General features: G+C 34.5%; 1 protein-coding gene across 9 annotated transcripts in view; it reads right to left on the bottom strand.

The window, feature by feature from the left end:
* Positions 1-3,587: 3,587 nt before the first annotated feature.
* The window catches only part of LOC112055835 (F-actin-monooxygenase Mical), a 52,216-nt gene continuing 35,387 nt past the window's right edge, over positions 3,588-20,416 (bottom strand). For 3 of the 9 annotated variants that reach the window (XM_052890553.1, XM_052890555.1, XM_052890554.1), the window contains 6 exons: positions 12,764-14,854; positions 12,324-12,389; positions 9,933-10,062; positions 6,198-6,386; positions 4,971-5,055; positions 3,588-3,986 (listed from right to left, as the gene is read on the bottom strand). In XM_052890553.1, the coding sequence (XP_052746513.1) occupies positions 3,950-3,986; positions 4,971-5,055; positions 6,198-6,386; positions 9,933-10,062; positions 12,324-12,389; positions 12,764-14,854 (2,598 nt within the window). In that variant the 3' untranslated portion in view covers positions 3,588-3,949. Of the gene's footprint in view, positions 3,987-4,970; positions 5,056-6,197; positions 6,387-9,932; positions 10,063-12,268; positions 12,390-12,763; positions 14,855-20,416 lie in introns of those variants that run through there. The other 6 variants (XM_052890556.1, XM_052890557.1, XM_052890559.1 and 3 more) reach the window with 6 other exon arrangements.

A 20,416-nucleotide genomic window follows, 5' to 3' on the forward strand; every position in this document is an offset into this window, starting at 1 on the left:
TAATTTCGTTTTCGCGAGTATATTAGGTTAATCTAAGAGTTTGCTATTTGTCTGAATCTACTTACAATATTCAGCCAGTGCATATAAGACTGATTAAGTTAAAAAAAGTTATAAAATAAAAACAGAAAATATAAGTAGTACTACTACTTAGATAAATTTGGAAAACAGTCCACGAATTGAGAAAGTGGAAAGACGTATTATATTTATTGTGAATGTATCAAGACATTCTCACACAAAGCACCAAAATAATTTGATTAATTAATGTTTGAATATCATTAACTTTTCTTTACAAAACCTTGTTCAGGACCTCTTATTTATTCAGGTCGTACCGTTATGTCAGCCACTGACAAATAAGCTCACATGCCTGCAGCGCAAACGGCTTGACAGCCGGTACAACTGATCGCGTGTTGGTCACGATCGGCATAATGTCATACACATAGGAACCAACACGATCTGTTATATAGACTGTCAAGCAGTTAGCGCTGCAGGCATGTGAGCTTACTTGATCGTCAGTGGCTGACATTAGTAGTTATCACGCCATTAATAAATATTTTTTTTTATTAACAAAATATATGAATAATACAAGCCTAAATAACTAATACTAAAAAAATAACATATTAATGACGCAACAACTATACATATATACTTATAGCATTGTAGAAAAATAGTTACTTTACTTTTCTCTTACAAATTAATATAAAAAAGAAAAACAAAAAAATACATGTAATGATTTAAGACTATAAAATAATTAATATTCCTTCGTACAGGACGGCAACTTAATGTACTTTGGGATATTGTGCTCTGGGAAACAACAATATTCTAATATACTTAATACTACAAAAAGATACTCGTACAATGAAAAACATCATAATAATAAATCTCAATTTAAATTGTACAAGAAACATCAAACGGATTGTATTACATGGCATAGCATTTCTTTGAAATAGTATAATAGCGTGCTCTTTACAAAGTGTGTTATAAAGTTAGTTAACTTAAAAAGCCGTGTAAATATTTTATCTTCTATCATAAAAGGTCAATTATAAAACAAAGAAAAATATCATTGACCGATTGATCACGTGCATATTATAATGAAATTAAAAATACTCAGAAGAGTGTTGCATAGTAGGGGTTATTAAAATAAACAAATGCGTTTCTGTCACGTTCGTTTTAAAATAAAGACAAGTATGAATCAAGTTATGCATCGTTTCATATTCAACTTGATCATAATTAGTTCGTTTTAAAAATACACTAGTGTTTTCCTTCCCCTCTCTAACTCCCTATTATGCAACCGTTTCATAATCTCCTACGAGTATTATGCGTTAGTAAATCTATCCAACAACTCAATAGAGAACATTCTAGAGTATTAAAATTTTTGTGATGTATCAATAGGGTAATTCCGGGGTAAATGGCCTTAAGGGACAGATAGCCATTCAAAATATTTTACGGATACGTTGTTCGCTTGTGTTTAATAGTCGTGCACACTAAACAGAGCAACAACACAATCGATATTTATACTTAGAAAACTAATTTCAAAAGTTACTAATAAATATTATTATAATAATAATTAAGAAGCTTTCTTGAAGCACACAACTTCTGTTCATAAATAAATTTTAATATATAAAAATAGTGATTATTTTTTTAGTTATTATTCTAAATCTAAAAAAACCAAGATTATGGTCTTAGTTTTTTAAAATAATCGTAATTGAAAGTTATATTATATCGTGTCATAAGTTTTTTAATCTTCGTTGTGACCATCTCAAGATGTCCGTGGTAACCTGTGAAGTTTCATCACAAAAATATAGCCAACTACCCCGGAATTACTCTAAGGGCAAATAAATCTAATGACCTAAATCAAATTTATATTGGACAGCTAATTTTACAAGCATTTGCTTCAAAAGGCATATTTATTGCTTTAATTTACTTATTTTGAACACATTCCATTTATTCTGTTAGTAAATATATACATGAACATCAAATTTGTGTACTTTAATGAATGTCTATACATAATTATAATACCTATGCAATATATTTTATTATATTCATTTGGCATATCTAGCACACCGTTACTAGGCAATAAGTACGCAGTTCTACGAATATACAATTTAAATTTGTGACTGTAATCACTGATTCTCCAGGACCATCATAAAGCTTAGTCACGGTACCAACCACCACCCTTAGGATAATAAACCATTATTTCAATAGTATGATAATAAACTATTATTTGCACCAACAAAATGTTATTGATCGCTTTTTAGATTATTTTTGTAATTTTGAAGTCGGTTAAATATTTTTGTTAAAAAAATTTTGTTTTACTAAAATAAAATGTGACCAATCTGGAAGTATACTCTTTCAGAATTTTAAAAATTGGTTTAGAAATGGCGAAGTTATGCGATAACAAACAAAAAAAAAACATACTCGTCGAATTGAGAAACTCCTCCTTTTTTTTGAAGTCGGTTAAAAAATAAGATTGTATGTGCTCTCTACTAATTGCCCACCATTTAAAATGCATTCAGCGCGGAAGAGTTTACTACAGTCATTTATATGAGTATTTTAGAACAGTATGTATTTATAGATATTTTATGCATGTTGATCATACATTTAATAAAAAGTTCGGGAATCTTCTGTCTATTAAAAATGTTCTTAATTAAAAAAAAGTTACATTTGGTTTTTTTCAATAACTCAAAAACTAATTATTTTAAGATTTTAGAATTTTGGTAAAAAAATTTAAACAAGAGCTCCAATAGTGTTCTATTTTTTTAATTCTCTCTATTCTTTGAATCTTATTAAACCAAAGAGAAAACCAATGTCTATACAAACTCGGACTCAAATCATACATAATATGATAATTTGCCATAAATTAGGACAGTTAAGAAGAACTTGAGACCAATTTTCAAAGAAATTAATATTTTCCTAATCCGTTTAATTATTTGTTACTGGTGGGCAATAATTCGAATCCCTTTGACGTAAAATTAATTGCATTATCTGTGTCTAACTTGAAATTGCCATCTCATGTTTGATTGACTTTGACATTGACAGCCCGCGTTTGCAAAGACAGCTGACAATCAGTGAAATACGCGTCAAAGAGGATTTAAAAACCACTACGATCGGTGTGAAAATAATGAAATCAGCTTATTTTCCCTGTTGGCGAATTTCAGCTTAGATTCTAATGGAATAATCTAGTAAAATATACAAGATTTTTAGTACATTTTCATTTCTGTATTGTCGTGAAAAGTGGGTCCAATTTCGGACATCTCTTTTCAAAATATTAATTAGTTCCCATTTTAATGAGTAGGTTTCGAAGCCAGCAGCGTCGCAAACATGAGAGCGGTGCAACAAAGCATGGTGTTATTAAGAATATTAATAAATAAATCGTTCACATGATGCCAATACACTGCTTTCATTAACACTTGATTATTACTAAGATTACGTAAAATGTTCGACATTAGCTTAACACTTACAGCTTGGCAAAAAAGTGTAAAAATGAAACTAACTTTTTTTCCCTCGTACAACACTATTCAACTTGTCAGTTGTTTTTCATATTGGTGTTGCCATATTGGCGATAATGGCGCCTCTATAAATTTCTACTATTTCTTGCCAGGCTATACATGCACTTAATCATAATCATTTGTAGTTTATTTTTTTCGGTATCAAATACTTAAGTACTGCAGACATTTTCACTGGAGTTTCAATTTTGTGGCTGCATCGTCGCATTCAGTGCATATAAAATCGTCGTGGCAAGCGCCGTGAGTTTGATTACCTAGCCTATCTCTATAATACACTATTTACCGATTATATAATTATTATATATATAATAGTAATTGAATATTTGCTTTGGCTATCTTGTCATTGTACACAACGTCCTAAAACAAAGTGACACGACAATATTTTTCAAAATATGAAAAAATTGTGTCACCATACGACTTACATGAGATCTAGTTTATAATATACTCTAATGCCCCAAGGCATCGCTTGCTGCGTATCGCCTTCTGTGGAAGAACACATTTAGTTATTAATCATTTAGGCTGATATTACAAATTGATACTTAACTATAGTCTGGCAACTTCGTTAATAACACTCTCATGATATGCGGGTGACGGGCGGAAAGACTGCGCGGTTGTGAAATCATGCGTGCGGAGAAGTGACGTGCATTAGTCGTGGGTTTTTTGCATTCATTGCCAACAAGCCCCCCGCCCCGCGCGCAACATTTAAAGTGTTACGAACAAAGTTGCCAAGCTATATAACTATGAGATGTTGACCGAGACCGACGTTCCCGATCATTATCGACATTTACGAGTACATCTGGGTGTCAATCAGCAACAGTTAATCAGTTACAACATTTTTGCATTAATTTAACATTAATTTTTAGACAAAATCACACAATTATCGGCATTTTATATAAAGTGGCATTATTGTAGTAGCGATACATAAATAGTAGAGCTTTTGTTAACGAAAAACCGTTAATTAACTAAATTTCTTAGTCGCTAACTGTGGCCCTCATAAAAAAGATGAAAGTCACTCAGCGAGCGATGGAGCGAGTTATGCTTGGAGTTTTTCTGCGTGATCGAATCAGAAATGAGAAGATGCGCAGGCGAACCAAAGTCACTGACATAGCTCGGCGAGTCGCGGAGCTGAAGTGGCAATGGGCAGTGCACATAGTTCGAAGAGCCGATGGACTTTGACCCAAAGTGCTCGAATGGCGACCCATCGGCTCTTTGAATTAGGTGGCATTTCTGTTGCCTATTGCCACTTCAGGTTTGCGACTCGCTGAGCTATTGAGTGACTTTGCTTCGTCTGCGGATCTCCTCCTTTCTGATTCGATCACGCAGAGAAATCTAAGCATAGCTCGCTCTATCGCCGCTGAATGACTTTGAGCCTTTTTATGAGGGCCACAGACCAAGAAATTGAGTTAATTAACTGTTTTTCGTTAAAAAAAAACGCATAGTTAGTTGATAATGCTAATTATGAATTACCTATCAGCTGCTACCAGAGCTTGGTGTGCATCGCGTTGTGCAGAAACTTGAACAAGCTCAGCCACTGTCGCCGCTTGCTGTTCCGCTGAAAATAAAGATCGATAATCAATATGTTGGTTCTTTTTACGAAGGCCATTAAACCTAGATTCAGATGACAAAATCTATCGCGCGTACAATCGTGAGTCTAGACATACATTTTACTGAGCGAAGCACGTTACATAACCTAGCTAAGTTTTTTGTGGGCTCGACTAATTATTATCACCATTATCATATAATTATAATACCTGGCGTTTCGAAAGTGCTTGTAGTTTACAAGGGTTAGTTTAAGCCTAATTGAAATAAATGAATATTGATTGACAAATGAACGATTGTATGGTTTATTTTACTATTCTTTAAAAGTAAAATGTATGACAATGACGTCTCACGAATGATACCGCGGGTAACTTACAGCGTATGTACAAATTGCTGATTTGATATACCACTGGCCGAATTAGAGCTGAGAAACAAAAAAGTGACAAAAGCGTAACAGTATCTGCCTGTCAATTATGTGCCTATCTCGGTATACAAGTCGAAACATGAACCACATACCACATCATTTTCATCGTATGTTCATTTTTGCAATCATCAAACATTGTTATTTCAATGAAATTACATTATTATCGCCATTTTAAATAAAGTAGCATTAGTATATTAGTGGTAACGTAATATTATTGAAAAACACTTAATTAACGTAATTTAGTTAAATTAAGTTGGATGATCGTATAAAAAATAATGCCACATGATGTAAAATGACGTTGTCAAGATTATGACGTTGAAATAATATTAGATGATTGCATAATACGATGAAAAACGTTACAGTATGTTTTGAATCATACACCGAGATAAAATATACATATATATGATGAGAAACATAATCAACACGCTGAGCTGAAGCAATTAAAAGTGTATGATTATAAGGATGAAGTGTATAGGTAGCCTTCGGATTTTAGCGAGCGTGACTCACTGCTTAGTATGAATATATATGGAGTACTAAACAAAGCCGGAGACCGCGACGCGCGACCACTTTTGTTTAGTGCTCCATATAAAGCAGTGGGTCGCGCGGTCGCAGGTCGCGGTCGTTAAGAACGGATCTCTACCGTAAAGGGATCTGAAGGCTACTGACAAGACGCCATTTTGAAATCTTATGAAAATGATTTCTCACTCTGAGACTTGTGCAAACATATTTACCAGACAAGGAGCGAGAGAGTCGCCGCTGCAGTCGAGCGACGCGTCGCGCAACAGGTTCGTCGCGGCTATCGTCCCGCGCACGCCTCTGCGCTACCAGCCGCGCCCATCGTGCCTCGAACCACAGCTGCATAGCATCGCGCTCGTCCTCGTCCCCCGCGCGTTCCCTCACTCTCCCCTCATACGCAGCTCCTTGTTAATGAGTTATGACGTGTATGTTAAGCCATAGGTTCTCAACGTGGACAATACCACTTGTGGAGGTTTAAAACTTTCAGAGAGTATGAGCTCCAAAAAAAGTTAGATCACTTTCAGTTATAGATAGTGGAAGAGCTAGAGAAAATTAAGAGGACTGACCGAAGGCCAGTACAAAAGACAGATTAGGTATTTATAGAGGAATTTCAATGAGGCAAAAGAAGGCCCAGAGAAATTTAGATCACTTTCACTGGAGCAGTGGAAGACCTATAGAAAATTTAGAAGACCGTCCAAGGGCAATATATCATCTAGAGTAAATTAAAAACACATTCTGTTTTTTTGCGGCAGAGGTAATTTAAAGGATACTGAGGAAAGACAGAGGCAGATTAAAAAAATATTGCTATAGATATAGATAACGGAACTAAGAGATTCCATGACATTCAGATCTAAAGCAAATTGTATGATTAATAAAATACAAACAATAATTGGAGGACCTTGAAAATGAAATCTCAAAGAGGGCGATTCACAAAGTTGAGAACCTATAACGCAAGCGACGTTTTCAGAGTGTGTTGAATTTGGACCACGTTCTCTAAGAGAGAGAAATTTTTCTTTTTGATGTTCCATCTGTTTATTTTGCAAACAAATTAACACACTATGTAGAACTCCGCTAGTAAAAAGTTTGGCTGGCAAAGCGGCATTATCATCAGTGAATGCAATATATAAGCATACTTGTAAAAATAATATTATTAAATTAGTGATAGTTGTGCGTAGCCTGACATTTGTCATTTTATTTAGCCGACATTAGTTGACACTTTTCTTTTTAAGGGGTTTTCGGCCATCGGCCATGTCATGACGTCACGTAAACAATAAATCGTATAATAACAAGACTGAGAGAAACAAAAGGTTCCTCTAGTGACATAAAGTAACATGGTGACGTCACAAAATGGACGACAGCGTTTGACGGTTGGAAAAATTACATAATTTTTTAATTGAATTTTATAAGAAATCCATAACATATAATAAATTAATATTGATATATATTTATATTAAATTTGATGAGTCAACTCTACCCTATTAGCTAAGTAACTATGGGGTACAGAACGTACCCCATAGTTACTTACTGGGCCTTAGGAGGTTGTAGATTTTTAAGAGTCCTCCATCCATGCAACGTATGTAGAATAACATGAAAAATCATGTCCCAAATCATCAGACAGATAAGAGACAAACCTTCGCCAGAGACCGTTAAAGTTTCATTTTATTTTCGAAGGGTTGCAAATAAGATAAATGACTCTAGCAACTGGAGATGTAACTGGTCATATTATACCGAAGAAATACAAAATCAATACAGTATAAACCTGGACAGATAAGGGTGTGGAATTTCAGCTTTTATAAAATCACAAAGGCCTGACTGGCAAATCACAGGCTCCCTAAATCTTCCTTCCATTAAAATATGTTGATGATGATGAGTAGCGAAATGATGACTATTTAACAAATGAAAAATTGAGGCGTACTAAGAGATTATAAAGCTTTTAAGCACTGTGCGTCCCTGAAATATTGTGTCCCTGATTTCTGTCATAATGTTACACAATTTGAACAAGTTACGAGTATCTAACTTTGTACAGTATTTGTTTAGACAAATATTGTTCTCTTATTCATTGTAACACAAACTCATAATATTTATTGTTATCATAATTATATTTTTTTCAATATTATTGTTATTGTGTTGTTAGAGTGAAATAATAAAAACAAATATGATTTTATATAAATTCAACGTCAAGTCAAAGTTTCATCCTTCTTTGGATCTTGAATTGACAGAACTCAGGAATACATTCCTTCAACACATTTTAGCACATATGTAGTTGAATTCTAAAGGGAGACCGTACTAAGGGCCGATTTCACGAGTCGTTCAAGTGTCGGATAGTCTAAACGTAAGTTTTATCACACTCTTTTATATATCAAATGAAAAAGACAAAACCATTATGAACAAGATATAAGGTGGTCTTATCAAAAGGTGGTGAAACCAGCCTATAGCACTATAGCTTGGCAATTTTGTTGGTGACACTGATATGCTATGTGGCATGGTATGCTGGCGATGCATGGGCGTAGCGAGTTTGCGATAGAAGAAAGAATCGTTTCGAAACTGAAGCTGAAACTGAAATTCGGTTTTAGTTTCAGCCGTAAAAACTGTTTAGGTCGGACAGTGATTAGTAATGTGACATACTCAATTTAAGTAAAGCTGCATGAGCGTAGCCAGGATTGTATCTAGGGGGGTTAGATACAATACTGGCTACGCTCATGGGGCGATGTATTACTTTTGGGGTGGGAAATCGTATCGTAATCGAAAGTAAGGCAGGGACCGCAAGTCAGGCGCATCAATCGTGGGCAGTCACTGCCGACGACAAGTAGTATTTATGAACTGCGTCTATCAGAACAAAACGCACACAATATTCATATTCAGAACTAAAGCCGACGAGAGGCTATGTATAGGTTGTCAAGCTAACCAAATAACTTATAAATACATGAATTTTTGATTAGTTGATTTTTTTTAATATTTAATTTAAGCTTGATTTTTATTTCTTTTTTGCTCTTTTAATTAATAAATAATATACATACTCGTATATGATAATATTGAATTATATTATATAGGATATTCAGGATATTCATATTCATATTCATTCATATCTTCAGACTTAATAACGTAATAGGCCATGTGTAGCTGTCAGCTGTTTCCTGTCATCGCTTTATCAGTCCCACGTCACCCGCATACCATGGGAGTGTTATGAACGAACTTGCGAAGCTATAAAGTTGTTGTAGTAAAAAAGCCCTGCCTCCCTTTAACTTAATATATATAACGGTAATACGCAATGTGATATATTCTAGCGAGTGTTGTTGCTACTAGAAGACACTCATTATAGACCCCGGCAAGTAAGTTGAACTAACTAAAATGGTCGTTTCGCAGGTACAATTATTAACTAGTGACAGACGCCGTAGTTGTCCAGTACATTAATGATGTCAAATTTCGTACGGGATTGTAATTGCGTCAAAGTGTCATTATGGTTTCTCACCGTACGTCGCTGTCTATTATCATCCTCAGTATCAACCCATATTCGGCTTACTACTGAGCTCGAGCATCCTCTCAGAATGAGAGTGGTTAGGCCAATAGTCCACCACGCTGGTCCAATGCGGATTGGTAGACTTCACACACGCAGAGAATTAAGAAAATTCTTTGGTATGCAGATTTCCTCACGATGTTTTTCCTTCACCGTTTGAGACACGTGGTATTCAATTTCTTAAAATGCACACAACTAAAAAGTTGGAAGTGCATGCCCCGGACCGAGATCCAACCCACGGCCACCGGAGTCGGAGGCAGAGGTCATATCCACTGGGTTCAACTCGGCTCTCAACTGTGTATAACTGTTCGTTCGTTCGTTCGTGCGTAGTTCAACTTACAAGCCTCGTACTATACTTTGTTTTACGCAATATGGCGAGTTTATTTTTCTGGTCAGGCTATAAATTAATAATTAATTTAATAAATTAATAACAAACCAGGACAACGCGGCGGAGAGCACGATGCGGGCGGGGTGTAGCTTACAGGCGGCGGCGGTACTGGCGGAGCCTCTTGCAATGCCCCCGTCGACTTGTGAGCCTCACAGCGATGGCTTTTTGGAGACTCTTGCTGTAAACCAACTCGTTTGATGAGTTACACTTTTATATCTCTATTTTCCCTGTAAGATGGGAAATCTTCTGAACTTTGGATTGTATTAGACACCTAGCCAATGATATTTTATAAAGATACAATTGTTTGCCCACAAAAACACTGTAAAAAGCTTTTTGAAGTCATTCAAGTGACTGCACACATGCACAGTTTTGCATTTATACGGCCTTTCTTGATGAGTACTGTTTACCTACAACGAAATTAGACAGCAAGGAAGGTAGAAAACGCATGTCATTTCATAACTTATATATTTTAAATTATGTATTGTTTGTTTATAAAATGTTATATAAAATATATGTAATTGTTCTAACTTATTAATCAAAATTGTTTTCATTAATTGAAGAACAAGTTAATTATAATTATTATTAGGTGTGAAATGACTAGTGATTTATACCCTCATTTTTAATTTGTTTGTTGGTAAGCAGTACTCATCAAGAAAGGCTGTAGTATATTAATTATCGCTGTAAATTCAAATTGAACCGTATTAGACGCCTCTACTCTACTTCTTTTATATAATATCATTGCTCGTAGTAACTAAATACTCCTACAAATAAATAGACCGTTTTTTTTGTAAGGAAACCAGCAAATATTTTCAAAAATTGTTCAGAAGTAAGCCATACATGCATACATATTTCAAGACAAGAAACAAATAACTTGATGGCAAGATTTGAGTAAAATGAAAGCTAAATGTAAATAATTTGTACAACCTTAAGCATAGCAAGCAAAGGACATGTCCCGATTTGTATGGCTGGACTTTTATTCGGGGTGTCAAATAAGCAGAACAAATGATTTTTATTCTAAAAAACATAAAATATATGACTTGAAACCTAAAATGAAGTTTTTTTGGGATCCGCATTTTTTTTTAATTTTTGCATTTTTTACACCGACAGACTGTTAGTGATCTTCGCGTTCGTTAAAGACGTTCTAAAGCAATTTAAGCATTTTTTTGTTTCTTGCTTCTCTGTCTACGATTTAATGTTTATTTTTATCTTGTGTCATATTGACATTTAACAATATTACATGACATTGACAGCTTACACCGGATATTAATTCTATTTAGTTATTTTTATAGGCTATTTTGAACACTTTTACTGTACTGTCTATGTTTAATTTGTAGACAAGGGAGCGAAACAAAAAAAGTATTTATTTAATTAATGCTAATTCCAAAAAATCTGAAAATTGTTTTTTAAGCAACAATTTGTGACTTCTATCTGTAAAAAATACTATCAATCAACCTGCTTGTATATTATAAATAATAAAGGCCCATTTTGGGACAGGTCCTTTACGAAAACATTAAATACATCATAATATTGGATCAAGAGGCAAATTTAGTCCGTATCTCAATATAAAGCATAGCACTAATTTAATTAGCATCATCATCCAGGATCTCATAATTCTCTAACATAACTCAAAGAATATTAAATTATTTGTTTTTTTTTAATACAGCAATCCACTGTACGCATGCGTTTATCGCCAAAATGTTGATTGTTGAATAAGAAATTACAATGATAGAAGATAACGATAAGATAAGACTATTCCAAACAAAGAAGCTAACAACATACTAGTACAAGCACTGAAATAAGAATAAACTCAATAGGGTAGTTGACTCATATCAAATTGAATATAAAAATTAACAATAGTAATTTCGTGTAGCACATGGAATAAGGGTCCGAAATATATCGATATAAAATAAGAAAAGTTAAGGATTTCTTATAAAACTTAATTTAAATATCACGTCTTTATTCAAATTTTGCAAACGTTAAAAACGCTGTCGTCCATTTTGTGACGTCACTAACACACTTAATGTACTAAACGTCGAACTAATTGTTAACTAATATTTTCGTGAAACGCTCCATTTGTATGAGATTTATTGTAGTGACGTCATGAAACAGATGAAATATAGACTGTCATGGCCGACAGGCGTTTTTGCTCATATTGTTAAAAACATATTTAAAAACTAATATTTTCATGTAATCACGTCTCGAAAAAACGAAAAAAATAAGAAAATAAAAATTTCTTTAGTCTAGTAGAGCGATAATGAACTATTTAAGATCATTTAAACAAAGTGTCAACTAGCCTATTGTTTTAGAAAATAGTCCAAGAGAAAACGATGTTTGTAACACAGGCGACACGTAACAGTGTGACCGAGCTTGACAAGACAACGAACAGTTAGCGGATGAATAGGTGCGATCAGTGAGAGATGGACACAGCATGCGACTCACGAGTTCACGATACTGTATTTGATATGCTTTGCTTACGTGCGTCGTCAGGTCCGGCTCCGAGACACACTGAAAATTTAACTAGTGTTAGTCTACGATAGGTGTCCTTTCCTGGTTGGTTTAGATTGCAACGAAACTTCTCTCCCGTTAATTTTGCTTCACCATTACATGGACACCCGCCCAACTAGACCATACAGCCACCTTTATATATACATTATTCACATTTTCATATACGTGTCGTACGATCGTAAATAATTGATGACAAATTTATTAGCATGACAAACATTAATTCACGTAGAGTTATAATGTGTGCCAAAATGAATGAAGATGAATATTTATAAATGTGCACGATGTTGCCAACTTGAATTGGAGAATTCACAATTTGTCAAATTCACAAATTTGTACATACAAACATCGAAATACAAATTTAAAATGATAATTACCTTTTGCCGAGGTCCGAGCCGCCTGTTAATATAATTCGAAATGCTCCTCATAAAACCTTTCCGCCGTCTCTGTTGAGTCAGGTCGGGGTCGGAAAATGAAGGAGTAACAGGCAGAGGCGTGAGGGGGGGCGGCGGCGCAGGGCGGGGCGGGGGCGGCGGGGAAGGCGAGGGCGGCGCGGGCGGCGGAGGCACGGGGGGAGGCACACCGCTCGACGGGCGAGCTCTGCTCCGACGCGACGACTTCCGCTGCCCGTTACCCAACCTTTCCAGCACGAGTCTCTTCACTACTTCAGTTTGCTCCTCCCTCTCCTTCTTCAGCTCTTGTACTTTTTCTATAGTCTCACGTTTCGGCGGCGGACTCCTTGCGGTCATCGAATCTGAACTTAAATGGTACGATGGGCTTCGATTTATTTTAATCATCGGCACTGCAGCCTGGATGTTTATATTGAAAGTCTCGCTAGCAGACCTACAAATTGCTGGTGCATAAATTCTAATACTGCTCGGGTTTGTTGGTTTACTAATATTATACGTAATACTGATGTCAAGTTGTTCAGATGCTAGAGGTGGCGATATATCTTCGAGGGAAACTTCACTTTTAGATTCATTTCTATTTGGTAATTCGCGTTTATTTGTATTATTGATTTCTGCTGATTGCGATTTGTTAGATTTACTATCAGATTCAGTTTTACATTCAAAATTATGTTTATTAAGTAGACAATTCTGTTTGGCTACCACAACAATTGAAAAGTCTCTATCGCTGGGTTCAACCTTTTTTTCTAAAGGTTCACTCATTTGAGTTAGTGCAAGCGAAGAAATTAAATTTTCAACTTTAGGCAAACTTTCGGTTTTAGAATCTTGATCATCTATATATTTAATTTCCTCAGAAATGTCATAATCTATATTTTCCTCTAAATTGGGCGGCTTGACCGTGGTTTCCGAAATTCTTTCGATGAAGTTCATTGATCTATCTTTATTAGGAGAGTACTGGTCATACTCATCGTCAACCAATTCCATGTAGCCTTCATTTCGAGGTGTCGCTGGAGTTTCGATAGAAGGATCTTGGTCTCCTTCGTCAACAAATTCAAAATGATCGAGTGCATTGGAAAATACAATTGGCTCAACTGGGCTAGTTTTTCCGCAGACATGTGATGCAATAGCGGATATATTTTTTGTCTCATGAATTAATTTAGGCCCACTAAGACTTCTTGGATTTTTGTTTCTCTTTCTGTCGTCTTTTTCATCAAAGGCGCAATCATCTAAGACTCCACTCTCAGCTGCCCAATCTGATAATTCCGTCTCAGTTAGAGCTAATGTAGTCGCATCTCTACAGGAATCTGACGATTCTGATTCAGCCGCCAATACCGTAGGACCGGTTGCAGTTGCTGTACCTGATCCCTTCTCATTCTCTTCAGCACTACTACTAATAATCATCAAACTGTCTAATTGTATAAGCTCCCCGCCTTCATCATGAACTTCGACTCTAGGCACTGACCGATCTGGTAATGTTTGCGTATGTGACGAATCTTCATCAGAGAGCGAATCGGATTCTATCTCAAGCTCTTTCTCTTCTTGTTTTGTAGGTTCTGTCCAATCGGTTTTACAAAGTGACAAATCTCCTTTGGTAAGTAGATCAACAGGTGCGACGGTGCACAAGTTTTGTATGATATCAGGCATAGGCTTTTTCTCATCTGTCGTCAATTGGAACGTTACGACAGGCTTTTGTACCTGTGGAGGAGCGGGATGTAATAGTTTTTGAAATTCCGTTATAGTTGACCGGAATGCTTCTAACTTAGTATCAAGCTGTGAAGTTGAATCTGATTTTCTAACGACTGGTGGGGAGGGTTCTCCTAGTAAATATTTCCTCTTCAATTCTAATGCACGTTTGGTGGCTAGACCTCCGGCCGAGCGCGTCCTTATCAGCGGGTAGTCGTGTAGGGGGGGAGGTACCGGGGCCGGAGCCTCCGTTACGAGAATAGCGGGCGGGGAAGGTGCCGGCACGGATTCCTCCCGAGCGAACTCACTGTCTGTTGACACTTCTGTTGCCGACGATATCTCCTCCTCACTACTCTCAGTTTCTTCATCTGACTCCACCTGTGTCAAGTATGCTTTTAAGAGACTGAGTAACTTTATAGAAGACCCTAAGTTACAACAGTCCCTTCTCAGTCTGAAGTAATATTTTGTGTTATTATTTTTTAATCAAATGTAATCAAGTACAATAATATTTACAGTTGATTGATTTTACGATCACATTCAATTCGTAATCATAAAATATACACTAAGACAAATCCGGGCAATATAATAAGACAATTAGTACTATTTAAGGCAATGGAAGTGGTTTCAAAACTCTAGTCCAGTCAGCAGCAGGTACTTTAACAAAACTTGATCAAAAATAATTTTGTCGAGGCTCAGATCGTTCAGACAATGAAAAAACTCAATAATCAAAATATGACTACATAAATTATTATTAAATTCATGTTAAATCTTGAACAACGGCAAATGTGGTTGACATTTCACATTAATGTGGTAAATTAATAAGCTATACAGCTTTCCTTTATTCAATAGAATCGATCATTAGCAGTTTCATTTTGCTATTCTAAATGTTTAAAACTAGCCGACGCTCCGCGGTTTTACCCACATAGTTCTTGTTCCCGTGAAAATGCGGGGATAAAATATAGCCTACGACACTTACAAATAATGTGGCTTTCTAATTATAAAAAATGATCAAGACATCAGAGATTACACACACAAAACCACAAACTTTACCTCTTTGACTTGACATGTAGTCTTTAGATTAGCTGACTTGCCTGAATTCATCCACGTTACAGTTCCATATAGATTACAATACTAGAAATACTTTGCTGATATTTGCCTTCAGTACAAGACACCTATCAGCAATTTTAAATCTATTATCTTAATAATTATAATAACTATAAATATTTAAGAAAAATTAAACAAATTCTGGGCAAATCGCGCATTTAACATTGGTGCGCTTTCGAATAATTTCCACACTAACTTCCTATCTTTTTATTAGCTACAAATTATATGAAATACTTTGAAAGATTTTTATAAATATTATAATAAATATATATACCAAAACTCTTTCACAAAAACATTTAAATGTTACTACATTTAGCCTGTAACAAAGTTTTTATTTATTTTTGCAAAAGAGTTCATGTTATTATTTAATGACATTAGTAAAAAAAAACAATATTTACACATAAATAAAACTAACAAGCTGGGATAATACAAAAAATTAAAATTTTTATTATATTTTATATAGATATTATCTATCTGTAAAATGTGTACGACATAACGTAACCTTTAATAGACGTTATGTATACTTTTAATGAAAATAATTAGTATGAATAATAAATTCATAGCAAATATTACATAACATAATATATAGAATGCTAAGATATATATTTGTATAAACAGATAATGTAAAATATAATAAATATTTTAAAAAATACTTTTCACATCTGCCTCTGCCAGGTCATCAAGTTGATGACTTTAAAGATGCAATTATCGTTGAAATAATTTAACATTATAGGTATGAGAGAACATTGTCATTAATTTAACAGATAGTAGATACACTGGTGAAAAGGTAACTTTCTAATGGTAAAGAATTTTCAAAACTGGTTAAGTCGTTTTGGCGCATTAACTTCTTATATAAAAAGAACGCACAATCATGTAAAAAATTTCACTTAATTAAAAACTGGCCAATTTTGCTTTGACAGTTTTAGAATTATTGGTAAAGAAAATTATACCTAAATGCCTTTATATATAGTGCAATATTCAATAAAATCCCAAATTCAGAGCAAATTCAACCTTGAGTTTAAGGTTGAATTTGCAAATGCGACTACTTGAATTGAGTGCCAAAAAGTTGTGTTTGGCACTCATTGAGCGGGGACGTTTTTTGGTCGCTGATTGTGCATCTACTATTTAATAGGAGTTCGATTCGATTCGGTCGATTTGGAGGTAAATTGTAATCATTATTAACAACCTCAGACCAATTTTCTTCTATTAGACCTGTATCGCACTCAAAAGCAAAATTGTTAGTGGGTTTTTGAAAGGGACTAAAAACTAAAAGATAAACTCACACACCGAAAATATTTTACATCAATAAATATATCCTGTGTCTTTACACTACACACAACCATACATTTAAAATCTTTATACACACACGTGTAATTTTAACACAATGCAACATTTATTCTATAGACGCATTTTGTATGAACATGTTTGATCATGATCATATATTTTTGTAAGAGGGGTAACCCAGAGGCAGATCCTATAGAAGGTAATTGGTCTGAGTTATTAACCCATATAAGTATGGCTCATTGTTGAGCACGAGTTTCCTCTCAGGATGAGAGGTGTTAGGCCTTAGTCCACTGCGCTGGCCCAATTAACAGAATTCACATACAAAGAGAATTGAGAAAATTGTGAGGTATTATATATCTTTCACCCTTTCCTTTAGATAGATTTGAATGTAAAAAGACTTTATCTGAATTTCTTATCACAAAAATATAATTTATGAGAAAGGAATTATGTGATAGAATTATCAAGAAATATAATTTCTTTTTACAAAATCTCTCATACCATATATAATTTTTTTAAATGACTTCAACCATGTTTAGGATGTAATAAATATAGAAACACATGAATTTTAAATATAATAAGCCAAATCAACATATATAAAACTGAAAAACTAGGGACCAGCTACAAATTACGTCATATAAAATAGAAATCAGAAAAGAAAAACACCTTCAATAAAGAATTCTTTTCGGAATGGCTTTGAGTGTAATAGTAATGTGTACAGATAGGCAAGTTAATGTACGAAACTAAAGGAGCGTCAGCAAAGAGGAAACATATTTTCATAAATTGTGATATGTCTGAGTTGTTGCTAAGCAACGGTTTCTACGTACACAGGTTTTAATGTCATTTGCATCCATGGATCTCCTATTGAAAAGAGGATGCACAATCAGCGACCAAAAAACGTCCCCACTCAATGAGTGCCAAAAACAACTTCTTAGCACTCAATTCAAGTAGTCGCATTTGCAAATTCAACCTTATAGGTTGATTTTGCTCTGAATTTGGTATTTTATTGAATAGTAGACTATATTTAAAGGCCTTTAGGTATTATTGTCTTTACCAATAAATCTAAAACTGTCAAAGCAAAATTGGCCAGTTTTTAAGTGAAATTTTCTCCATGATTGTGCGTCCTTTATTATAAGAGGTCAATGTCTGCATCGCTCTAAATAATTTAACAACATATTTTTCCTATGCTGACGTTTCTTTAGATCACACACAAAGGCCTTTACTTATGTCGCCTTACAGCCAAAGCCAAATCGTCTTTCGGAAATATAACAATAGGGTAGTTGACTTATATCAAATTTAATATAATCAATATTAATTTCGTGTATTACATGGAATAAGCGTCTGAAATATATCGATATAAATTACTAAAAGTTAAAGGTTAAGTTAAACCTTATAGGTATCAACCAAACCTAATAGGTTTTATAGAAAACTTTATTAAAAATTATGTGTTTATTAAATTTTTCCAAACGTCAAAAACACTGTCGTCCATTTTGTGACGTCACGATGTTACTTGATTTCACTACATGAATAAAAGTTAAGGTAATTATTAAGTAATAATTTTGTCAAATACTCCGTTTTGTTAAGGTTTAGTGTTAACGTGACGTCATGAAAATTAAAATATCATGGCCGACAGCTTTTTGGCTCGTGTTGTCAAAAATATTTTAAAATTATAATTTTTTTTGTACTAATGTCTCAAAATTTTTTTTTTTTTTTCAATATTGTAGACAGCTAATGAACATTTCAAGACCCTTTAAAAAAAGTGTCCACTAGCCTATTATGAATCCAAAACATGACGTAATATGCAGACTATCCCGACGACGGAAGTTAGTGTGGGCAACTACACTCTCGACCTTTGGCCGCCGCCATTTTTGAGTAATTGTTTTCAAGCGAACGCATGCTTTCGATGATAGCTGTTATACATGTGGCAAATATATACATATAAACTTTATAGGGTGTGATGTACAGAGAAATATAAGAAAAAAGGTTTTTTTTATAGTTAAAAGGTGTTATCGAATAGATGAAATTATTCAAGGTATTTGAGTATAAAATTTTAATATTATTCGCGTTTGACTATTTATCTGTCTGTTTGCCATTATAGTAAATCAGTCTACTCAGTATGATGTTTTTTTTACTGATGGAAATCTTGAACCTTGGGGTTTAAGGATTCAACTGACATGCACAAAAAGGAGATGGTCCAAAATTGTATGGAGCCCAGGATCAGTCATTGTACTCTAGCGGAAATAAAAGAAAAATTTTTTTAAAACTATTTTTGATTATACGATTCTACGAATTTACTTTAATTCTTTCAAGAAATTCTTCTCCCAAGAAATGCAACAATAATATTGTTAATAATGGCGGGTCGATGACGTTTTCCATGCAGTAGTCGATTTGACGTTTGCCGTCAATGGTCATGTCAAAGTTGCTTTAAGGGCGCCATCTTGGAATAACTCAAACACTTGGGTTTTAATTTTGTTTATTTCTTTTTTGCTGGTTAGATTTATTTACTTATTTAGGTTTTAATAAAATCCTCGTGTTTTAAATTTTAATGATACGGTGTACAAGAGTGGACCTGAAATGGACCATCTCCAATGGCAAACAAACATATTTTGTAGTTATTCTTCTGTTGGCGCTTTAGGAAAATTCAAGTATCACGAATCAAGGAAAAATAATCAAATAACATCAAAAACTTACTGTGAAATTTCTGATAAATTCTTCATATTCGTGGTTACAAATTCAATACATGCCAATGAAAAAAAAAACTTCTTCGTACGTTTTCAGGTTTATGAGCGCTAGCAGGAAATGAAAGGGGAATGCGCGGCCTCTAGCCATGTGGCATGTCGATTCTCTTTCTAGAGACTCTAACGCTTCGAAACTAACAATACGTATGGGAACGACAGATACAATCGACAACTTGATCACGTGACCTGTCGATAGTGAATGCCATTCCCATACATTATTTAATTTTCGAAGCGTTAGAGTTTGCATTAAGAGATTCGACGTGTCCCATGACAGTAGGCTCAGGTCATGTAGCCAAGTCACACGTCAAAAATCTTTCTACAAAACGTTACGAAATTAAAAAAAAATATGTAGACGACAATCGGTCACGCGATCAACCTGTCTTAATATAGTGTTAATGTCTATATAAATGATAAAAAAGCTTGATGTTAAACTGCATTATAGGACTGTGTGCTTAGTTTTAAATAAGTTTGTAAAATGGTGGTAAACAAAAAAAATAAACCTTGGCTGAGTTTGTTGTGGGCTCGTCTCGGACCAAGGCGTGTTTGGAACCCTCATAACTTTAATTTTAAGTTTTCAACTATTATTATCATCATTCGATTAATTTAAATAATGACATAGCTTGACTTTTCAAAAGTGCTTGTAAACAAAGCTTAATTAAAAAAAAAATATTTTTTGTCAATCGTAAATGTCATTAATTGTAGAAGATTATTATCGATGTGCAGCTTTGGCTAGAGGCCCTACACATCCCTTCACTTTCGCGAGCGCTCATAAGCGATCCTGTACACACCACACGCATCAAAATAGGCAAAGAAAAGG

This window comes from Bicyclus anynana, chromosome Z (assembly GCF_947172395.1).
Source record: "Bicyclus anynana chromosome Z, ilBicAnyn1.1, whole genome shotgun sequence".
Lineage (NCBI taxonomy): Eukaryota > Metazoa > Arthropoda > Insecta > Lepidoptera > Nymphalidae > Bicyclus > Bicyclus anynana.